Source organism: Sitophilus oryzae, unplaced genomic scaffold, assembly GCF_002938485.1.
Source record: "Sitophilus oryzae breed Bouriz unplaced genomic scaffold, Soryzae_2.0 scaffold_1241_pilon_pilon, whole genome shotgun sequence".
In the NCBI taxonomy this organism is placed as follows: Eukaryota; Metazoa; Arthropoda; class Insecta; order Coleoptera; family Curculionidae; genus Sitophilus; species Sitophilus oryzae.
The window spans coordinates 1,522,758-1,533,923 of record NW_022145884.1 but is presented as its reverse complement, the minus strand read 5'-3'; the positions used below and the strand labels follow the sequence as shown (position 1 = coordinate 1,533,923).

Below are 11,166 nucleotides of genomic sequence, written 5' to 3'. Positions count from 1 at the left end.
TCAAAAACAAAAATAAATAATAATGAAAAAATCAATCCGTATATAGAACACAGCGAATACAGAACATTTGTGTGTGCTCAAAACATACGAAATTTTAACACTGTACGCAAGAGTAACGAGTCTGTTTTTCCACCTTCACCACCATCACAATTATGTGCCGATCCTGGTAATACTGTATTCAGTGGCTCAGAATCTGAAATTTATTTTTTTGTATCAGAATATATTTCGGACCCTTGCCTTTCTATAATATCCACTTCTCCTGTTTTGTCATCGTCATGTTCAGTAGTTAATTCGTCATTTTCATTCAGACAGTCTTGCCTGAGCCATTACAAACGTTTTTGCTCTGCCTTATATGAATACATCTAAAAAAATAATACTTATTTAATAAAAAATATCTATTTTTTACTTCTTTTATCACAATTTTTTCATTTTCAATTAAAACAAATGACTAAAATAACTTATCTTGTTCGACATTATAAACTTATTGATGTAAAAAGAGTATAACAAAGGGTCTCGCGCGGACTGACACTCCGTAAATACACTAAACGATGTGCAAATATACACTTTTCATAGAATATGCAGTGACAGGTGGATATTAAGTCCGGCGCAGCATCTGATGTTTCCAGATTTTTTAAATATCGGGAAAATAGATAACAGCGGAGTGCGGAGTCCGCGCGCGACCTCCAAAGGGTTAAGATAGTTTAATATTGGTGCAGTTTGGTTTGAGCCAATCAGTTTGCGCAAATTAACTGAGTCTTAGTGTAGTGAGTATACCAGAAATGCCTAATTACTCAAATACAGAGAAACTTTGATCAGGAGATACCATACGAGTAAATTCACAGTGCAATAACATTTTCTAATACACTTTTATAACAACCATAAACTTTATTTAAAACGGACATATAAGTCTCTATATACGAATCCCTCTCAGAATTTAATGCCGGCGTTTAATCAATATGCTAATTTAATTTATACCTCTATAAAGTTCCTTTACTATAAACTGGCGCTATTTTAAAGGCCCCTATTAAAGCGGAGCAGTTTCCGAAAACATCCAAACAATCTTAATGAAAAAGCTATCAATCACACACGGAAATAGCTCTTGGGAGGAGAGGATGGCTGTAAAATCCTAATTTTAAAATACAATAACGGTGTAAAAGAACCTTTTAGAAAAAATTCCTCCCGAGACATATCTAGCATATTTCACGAGGCTGAAGCAGGATTCGGATTTTTTTGTTTAAAAATAACCTGGAATTTCTGTTAGAGAGTCACAGGCGTGATTGGGGAGATGTAAGAATAAGAGAAAAATGGTTTGGAACGTGAAGACGCTTTGATATTCGCTTTTATTCCTAAGCACTGTCCAGGAGTTGATAATTCTTCGGAAAGAACAAAAATATTTGCATTTTTTAAGTCTGTGTACTGAATTTTTTAACTAGCAAAAATATAACATATATAAAACATTTTCTAACTTAAAAGGATTTATTAACTTGTTAAGTTCAAATGTATACAAACATACAAACATGGTGAAGAGTGATAAAAGTAAATAAAAATGACGCCATTTTAAGACATTTGCACTTAAATGATAAACATTTATTATTAATAATTGCACCTGATAGATTTATTGGAAGTTATAACTGGACTTCATACCGGGTGAGTTCTTAACTTTAAACTGTGAGCTTCACCCCAAAAAACAACCCCAAATACGCCCTTCGATGGCTTTTCGCTTTTTTCTCAGAACCCGTTGGTCCCACAAAATTTTATACTTACTGAAAATATTCCTTATAAAATTTGCTACAAAAAAGCTTCTATCCATTATGTATATTTATCCAATGCATTTCGAGCAATAACCGTTTGAAAAATGGAGTACAGAAAAAATACAGGTCGCCTTTCAAATTATAGTCTCCCAGGGCATTTCTCCCAGGTATTTTAACGTGCTAAATATACACGAAACAGATATAATACTGTATAATAGGTTTGTTCCATCAAGAAATTGTAATCTGTCAAAAGTGCGCATGCATTAACATTGACTAGTTTTGGATCAATAAATTTTTTGTGATGGAACAAATGACTATACGCGAAATTTGACAAGTAAATATAACCTACTTTTTAAAGTGCTTGCTGTTGTAGTGCTGGCCTAAAATCAACGTTTGTTTTTGTTAGTAAACCTAAGAATATTGTTGTGTTAAAAGATTTGCTATGGAATCTAATAATTATAGTAAGTGATTTTACCAAATTCGCTTTAATTAGGTTCTCATTATATCAGTGTTTTAATAGGTTTGAACGAATTTACTTTAATAAATGTACCACCTACCGAGCCGCCTACATTGCCTGAAGAACAGGCAACAACTGCCCAAGAGCAAATAATACTAAGGGAAGAAAATAATAATTGTAACTGGACCACAAATAAGACTAAAATTTTCATTGAATTATACCAAAAGTATAGAAAGAAAGTGGGAACAATGGAAATCAGAACACAAGATAAATTATTTTCAGTTATTGCTACTGAATTAAATAAAATATTGAGCACTAGTTTTAGTGCCAATCATTGCAAGAATAAGTGGCGTGTTTTGGTTGTGATAAAAAAAGCGTATAAAAAATATAATGAAGACAAAAACAAAACAGGTCGCGGTAGAAAATTCTTTGAATTTAGTGACGAAATGGACAAAATATTTGAAAAGAAAAGAAATGTCAATCCACTTATTCTGCTAGATTCAAACAGTAGGACACCTCTTGAAGAAGTAAAAAAACATTTTATCTGCAGATAAAGGTGATAATACACCATACCGATTAGATGATACAGCTACTTCATCAGTAACCTGTGACGAAAGAAAAAAACAGAAATCAACGATAATTAATCGTAATAAAATACTGGACAAAATAAGGGAACAGAAAGAACACTATTACAAAGAACGAATACAAATTGAAAGGGGAAAAATGGAAATTCAAAAACAAAAATTGGCAGCAATTTTAGAAAGAAATCAGTTGTTAAAGCAACAAATGGTGTTCCACAGTGGTAAAAAATAATTATAATTTGTTATTTAATGTTATATATGTTATTTAATGTTTTATGTCGTTTATTTTTATAGATACTAAAATAATAGAATTATATTAATTCAGTATGGAGTTAGTTTGATTGTAAAATAACACTCTGGTGATTACTAAACATTTATTAAATTGACTTAATACCTTATTAAATATGTATTACCTTAACATTTACTATTAAAAAATTATACATAATTCGAGAATAATGGTTAGAATACTAGTTAAACTCGTAATCTACAAAATAGAAATTTTATCGAGTAGTCTCATATTATAGATTTACCTTATATTTAAAATATTTACAATATCATTTCGTTTTTGGACACCATTTCTATCATCAGGTATCTCATCAGGATCCTCATCATTATTATCCCAAAGGTCACCCAAAACAACTTCATTCTGGTGTCCAATATCATTTTGATTCAAAGGCACATCATCTTTCAGTGCTAAGTTATGCAAAACACAACACGCTCGAATAAAATGAACTATATCACGTACATTTCTAAGTTTAACATGATACAACTGCCTATACTTCTGCTTAAGCAGCCCAAAGCAGTGTTCAATTATATATCTGTTAGTAGCCAAAGCAACATTGTAGTTAGTCTGAGCTCTTGACAATTGTCCACGATCCCTAAATGGTGTTAGTAAATTGGTTAAAAGAGGATATCCACTATCTCCCAATAGATGAAAGTTGACACATTTTTGTTGTAGTGTGGCACATAATGTTGAATTTCGGAACACGCGGCTATCATGTACAGACCCTGGAAATCCAACAAAGATATCCCGAATTAGTAAGTTGTGGTCACAGACTGTCTGAATCTTAAAAATACTAACTTAGTCTGCTAAAAACAAAATATTAGAGGTTTTCATACCTGAATGGAATAAAAACTTTTTCTATTCATGTATGAATCTGGGTCATCTGAAGGTTTATCAATCTTTATATGCGATCCATCTATAGCTCCAATTACTCCAGGAAATCCCTTCCTATTAAAATGAGCTGCAATGTCCTCTTTTTCTAGTTGGGTTGGCCACGTTATCACTTCCGGAGAAAGATTGCTCAAAAAATATGTAACTCGTCTAATAATACGAAATATTGTGCTTATTGTCACATCAAAACGATCCCCTACATCTCGATAACTTGCAGTTTGATGTCCAGCAAACCAAAGAAATATGTAAATAACATCCTGAGCGCTCAATTTTCCGTAACAGCCTGAACGATTTGTTGAGTAATAAATACTATTTGCAAATTTATCAGCTATAGACATTGCGACATGTCGGCTTACTCGAAAGTGATCTAGAAATAGCTCATTGCTGTATTGTGGGATAGTTTGATCTAAATAATGTGCGTTTTTATGGCGAAGATCAATGTCTAATATTAATTCTAAATTTTCATCATCATCACTAGAATCACTAGCTTCACTCTCTGAAGATATGTCAAAAATTTCATCATCAAAAAGAACATTGTCATCCATTTCTATAAAAAAAGGCTTAAGACTTAAATCGACGCTACAAAGAAATAATTCAATTCTTACTACTGATTTCTGGGTAATTTCACAAAAATATACAGAAATTATGTAAAAAAATGGTTCACAAATTAGTTCTGTTATCTGTGATTCACAACGAAAATATATTTTGATTCTAACGTTAACAGCTGTTAAAACGCAGAGTGCGCAGCCGCATGACAATTAGTTTCTGCAGTAGTCCAGTAATACTTTTGACAGTTCCGAAACTGGTTCGGCATCGTGATGGAACAGAGAACAACAATCATTAATCTGTCAGTTTTTTTGTCCGCAAAGTTGATGGAACAGAAAAATTTTAGTGCGCATGCTCGAGACATCTGCGAACTGTCGGCGACCGCTGATGGAACAAACCTAATATAAACGAAAACATTGCCTATTCCACTAAACTAACATTCATATTTATCATCTTCATATTGTCATCGTCTATAGTTTCTAGAATGTGCTCAGTATACGAACAGCTTTAATGCAACTGCATCTTTTTACACAATCTTGTTTGCAGTTGCACGTTATTAGTGACATAATTGAAGCAGGGGCGGGCGATTCTGTTGTATATAAAGGTGACAGGGTGTTGTTGATTTTCTTCCAACCCCACTGGTCGGGTTTTATAGGTTGTTCTTGCCATATTTGTACTTGAAGATATGTTCTTCGGGAATGTTGCCTAGCTGCAGCAGATGTGGGAGGCAATTTTGATAAAAGTACCGTGCTGTTTGCTTCACCAACTAACTTATTAAAACAAGTGTATCTTTGCTCACTAAGACTCCCTTCAGGTGATTGAGGTTTGTATAGTTTCAGTACAAACGTCTCTCCAGCTTTTTCAATTTCTTTAGGTGTTGTCTTTGCGTTGTTAAGAATATCGACGATACTATCAAAGTCTTTTTCTTTATTAAATATTTGTACGTGTTGTTGTTTTCCTTTTCCAAAAAATCCTGATGTTGTGTCACACCCGCTATTAGCGTGAATAAATAAAATTGATTTTTTTAAATTACGTATAATACTGCATGATTGCAAGTCTCTCGAACTATACATTCGTTGTTTCACATTACCTATGGCTTCTTTCAGAAAAAGAATGTTTTTTTCATCGGAGGAAAGTGCTGCTAATAAAACAATAAGATCGACATCTTGTCCAACGACTAGAACTTGTTCATTTTTCTCAGATATTTTGATGGCAGTACGAATAATTTGAACATCAGCGAACAAGATTGTGTAAAAAGATGCAGGTGCATTAAAGCCGGCATGTTAACTATGTGCGGAACCTGTCGTGGGCAAAGTTCGAATACTGAGCACATTCTAGAAACTATAGACGATGACAATGTGTAGATGAAAGTATGAATATTAGTTAGTTTAGAGGAATAGGCAATGCTATTGTTTATCCCAAGCAGCATTTGGACGTCGGGACAACGTTGTGTCACGCGACCAAACGTCGGGGCGCAACGTCGGCACAACCTCGTGCCAACCCTAATCTGCACTAGTTTGGAGAATAATTTTTGGGTCGAAACGACGTTGCATACCGACGTTGGCTAGAAGCCTAATTTACTACAAACTGCAACGTTGTTTTAAATTCTAATTCACAGAAATACAAAACTAATATGGCGTCTAAGTCGCGTTTTATCCTAAATTGGGATAATTATAGTAAAAATATTATTTTTATGATTTAGTTAGAGACATATGTCAGATGGCAGTGAAGGAAAACAAAACAAAAGTATTTAAGTGTGGGGGATGTTTGAAGATCATAATTATTGAAACACTTTAATCGACTCTGTAACTCGTTACCCAAGACAAAAAAGTTAAACGCAAATAACTTTATTGATAAATGTATTGTTTCTACTTTGAAAAATACTAATGGGCCTTAAAATTAAAGAAGTTTTAAAAATTATCTTGATTTTTTTTTTAGTAAAATGAGAATAATTTATTCGCAGTCGAAAAAATTGTTTCCGCGTGTTTTTTAGGATCAAATATTTAAAGTTAATGTATTCAAAAAGCAGGAATTGCTATTTTAGGAACGAAACATTTTCTTATTTATTCGACGTCGCAGAAGCTTCCTACTTTGCTGTAGTACTAGTCCAACGTCGGCACAACGTTATAAAAACGTTTAAATTTATTTTAATACCCAAGGTAGGGAGCTAACTATTTTTTGTAACTAATCCAACGTTGTGTTTAGTAAACATGTGGTCGCAAGTCGTGAAAATGCTACTTGGGATATTATACAGTATTATATCTGTTGCATGTATATTTAGCACGTTAAAATACCTTGGGAGACTATAATTTGAAAGGCGACCTTTATTTTTTTTTGTACTCTATTTCTGAAACGGTTATTGCCCGAAATGCATTGGATAAATATAAATAATGAATAGAACCCTTTTTGTAGAACATTTTTTAAGGAATGGGTATAGAAATGCATACTTTTAGAGTCATAGGATGTTAAAACTTCTTAAAAAAAGTTTTTTTTTTATTTTCTTAAATACCATTATTTTTTATTTGAAATTGCTGTATATAGGTTGGACTAATAGTAATAATAACTAATAGTGATAACATTTAATAATAAATTAGGTAAAATATATAATTTATTAATTTTATTTTCATTTTAATTTTATTAATTGTGATTAATTAAATTGTGTTTATCTCCTCAAGAAAACCGAATCCGACAAAATATTAAGTGATAACTTTTAATTGGCATTAACTGGTCCATGCAATTTTGATATCAAAAGAAAAAAATCAGTGGCGCACATGTTTTTTTTTGAAAAATATTCCATTGATAACCTTTTTTTCTTTTTTATAACCTTTATATATAATATATATAACCTTTATTTGCATGTTTCTGATGAATTTATCGACACTTTTTTAGCCTTAAAATACGTAGCACATATAGTAACTTTTTCCCTCGAAACTTAATTCGAATCACTGAAAGTATTTCGAAGAAAATTATAATAAATCGAAAGCTTATTAAGACTTTAACACCCTGTAGCTAACAAAGCAGAATCGGGCCTATGTAGATATGAAAAATAAATCTTATTTTTACGTGAGGAATCTCCCCACGAGAGAGAGCACATGTTTTTTGAAACACCCTGTATAGCTATTTTATTTTTCAGATTTTTGTTCCAGTGGTAAAATATCGACATCTTTAAGTATTTTTTTGCATTTTAATTTTCGGTTACAGTGACTAGTAGCACAGTCTTTTTTTATAGAATACATTTCATATTATTATATTTTTGTCCTTGTCAATTCTAATACCCAAACAAAATTACGAAGCGGGTAAAAAAGTTCCCTAACACAAATAAACGCGAGCTACTAAAATACCAGGAATAGCACTTAAAAACAACCGTGCATTTTTTAATTGCATTTAAAAAGTTCATTTAGCGGGTGGCCATTTTTGTTTGCACATTAATTAAATTTTATTTAATTCCCGAAATAGGTCTGGCATTCGTCGGCCGGACTCTCTAAAGAAATCCGTTTTTTCCCTGAAAATGAGCACGACGGCTTAATTTGCCAGCCGCTGTCGCTTAATTGTTGCTAATTGGCCGAAAGCAAAGATAGACGCAGAAACAATGCATCGAATAGTTTTTAGAACAAAATGCAGGTTCGTTTTGGAAGGTCGTTCTATGTAGAAGCGGCGGATTAATGAAAATATATTCGAAATCTGGAAATAGTAACGGACTTTAGTTAATTGATATAAATTGTTTGGATGGAAGCTGGGAGTAAATAAAACAAACGGCCATAAAATTAATTTAAAACCTACTCTTTTATTGATAAAATAATGGCTATATAAACTGTCCATCAAATTAAATACCACAGCGATTTTTTTACTCATTTTCAACGAGTTGTAACTTTGAAAAAATTGGACCGATTTTGTTGATTTTGTAGGATATTAAAGATCGTTTTTCTTAGATTGATCTGAGTTTTCTAAATTTTGTATGAGATTTAATTTTCTATGATACACAGGGTGTGAAAAAAAGAAATGTAATTTTTGTGTTGCTACCATTTTGGCAAAAAAAAATTACTAGAATTATAAGTTCTGGGTATAGCTAAGACTAATATCTCGGGACGTATTTGGAATTTTTACGATAACTCATCTGGAATAAAAGATAATCAATTTTTACTCTAACATGATTTTTTTCTACCTTTCTTAAGAGATATGCTAACAAAACTGAAATTAACTTTAAAATTGTAGGATATTCGTTCGATGTGTAGTTCGAATACTGGGATCATATTAATTGGTCCTCCTTAACAAAAAAAAAAACAAGAAATATTTAAACAGTTTTTTAATTTTTTTATTTCATTAAAAGCTAGCGACCTATATCGACAATATTAGTATCTGTACTCTTTAAAAATTTTCTACATCTTTAAAAATAATTCAAAATGTCAATATTCCATGGGTGTAGTGATAAATGTAAATTGTAAGAGGTTAAATTGTAAGAAAATGCATTTTCTACGAACTTGAACTTGAAGAGATAGGTAAAAAATGGTATAAAACAATTTTATGGACAATTAAATTGTTCATCTGATTCTCATAAAATATACATTTAAATTAAAGAAGCTATTGTCGTTTAAAGCTAGTAATTATTTAATATAAATTTTTAGACACTCTGTGTAAGGTAATATTTTGTTTATTATTGTCAACACAATATCTGATAAATAAATAAACTTCAGTAAATATTTAGTATTAAAAACTTTGATACTCTTGGAGAAATGAAGCCTTAAAATTTTTACTGCAATTTCACAAAATTGAAAATACACACACCGGAAAAGTCTAGAGATATTACAATTTTATCCAGCCATCGTCAGTAATTTTATTATTTGCATTTCTGATATAATAAAATTAAAATAAAGAAATAGTTTACAGGACGTATTGGAAATAAAAATGCGAAATTTACCGATTTTTCAAATTTACCTTGATTTTTATTGAACTCAAAAAAATACACATATTTTTTTTAATTCTAAACTGTGAATTAAAAAAAAAAAGATAAAACCATTTTTACTTAATAAAGGGTATAGCCTCCTCTACTGTTCATTACAGCCCTATATCGTCTCCCCATGCTCCTGATCAGATTGTCGATCTCTTCTTGAGGTACAGGCTGCCACGCTGCATTCACGGCCCGAACCAGATCCCTACGAGTTTCACGAGGCATACCCATTCTCAAAATTCTTCTTTGGACCGCGTCCCATACGTGCTCGATGGGGTTGAGGTCAGGAGATTGTGCCAGCCAGGGTGAGATATTTAATTGATGAGCATTGATAAACTCACTTACCACTCTGGCTGTATGAGGCCGTGCATTGTCATGCATGAGAATGAAGTTTCTCCCAAAATCATTGGCATATGGTAACACGTCAGGCTCAAGAACTAAATCACGATATGTGATTCTTGTTAGAAACCTTTCAAGAAAAACGAGATCGCTTTTTCGGCCTAACTGGACTCCTCCCCAGACCATAACTGTTCCACCTTGATAAGTGTGCACTTCCTGAACATGATCCAACCGAATAAGATTTCCCGGTTCTCTCCATACCCTAAGCCTTCTCGAATCCGGATGAATTCCAAAGCGTGACTCATCCGTGAAGAGAACATTGGCCCATTGTTCATTCGACCACTAAACATGATCTTTAGCCCACAAATATCGTACATCTCGATTTCCTCTCGTTAAGGGTTGGAGCTCTCCAGAGGCGTCTGCTTCTTAAGTTGACCTCTCTTAATCTATTGCGAACAGTGTCAGGACTAACGGTTATATTATGTGTTTCCTGGAGAATTAAACTAAGCTCTGGTGCTGTAAGAGTCGGTCGGCGTCGAGCATTTAATTGTAAAAAATGATCTTGCTGAGGGGTAGTAATGCGATGTCGCCCTGTGTGCCTTTCAGCAACATCACCACTTTCACGGTAGCGTGCACTTAATCGCGATATTACACTTTGTGTTGTATTTAATGCTCTAGCTACGTCGATTTGGCGCATTCCAGCTTCGAGCATACCCATGGTCCTTAGCATTTCGTCTCTGTTAAAGATGTCTATGCTCCCATAATGTCTTTTAATACTAAACAGAGTTATTTGAATTAATTCTGGCCAGTTATCATAAAAACATAGCCAGTACAGGTTAAATTCGAACAATTGATGCTAGGTGCTTTTTATACATTTGACAAAAAATGCACAAACACTTCTGCAAATATCCCAAAGTTAGAAATAACTAGTGTGACTACTTCGTTTCAATCGAAGTAGAAAGAATCGGCCTACAAATATGTGGTTGTTTATTCAAAACATTTATTTTTAACTTTATTAAAATGATACCCCTAGATTTTTCCGGTGTGTGTATTTCAAAAACGGTAAGGTTTAAGTGTGATAACTAAGGTCTATTACACTTTAGTGAGTTACACTAGTCAAATTTACCTTTATTTCAATCGTAGAATCTAAAAATATAATAATATACAGGGTATTCCATTTAAAAAATACAATTATAATATTTTTTACTTATTTGGAACACTCTGTATCTTGCAAAATTATTTTTAAACAGCTCTAATAGTACTACAACAAGCCTAAAACTTACAATTTCTAAAAATCTAATCGTTTAGCTACAATACTCCGTGTCGTATGTGGTGAACATTCCTTTCATTATCAAAGCAAACTGGTACTTCAA

The 11,166-nt window shown here is 32.6% G+C and overlaps 1 protein-coding gene across 1 annotated transcript; it reads right to left on the bottom strand.

Moving 5' to 3' along the window:
* Positions 1 to 304: 304 nt before the first annotated feature.
* LOC115874185 (putative nuclease HARBI1) lies at positions 305 to 4,508 on the bottom strand. The gene is made up of 3 exons (XM_030889286.1): positions 3,909 to 4,508; positions 3,320 to 3,855; positions 305 to 362 (listed from the first exon to the last, which is right to left on the bottom strand). Exons 1-3 carry the CDS (start codon positions 4,506 to 4,508, stop codon positions 305 to 307), a joined length of 1,194 nt encoding a protein of 397 aa, XP_030745146.1.
* Between the last annotated feature and the right edge of the window lie 6,658 nt (positions 4,509 to 11,166).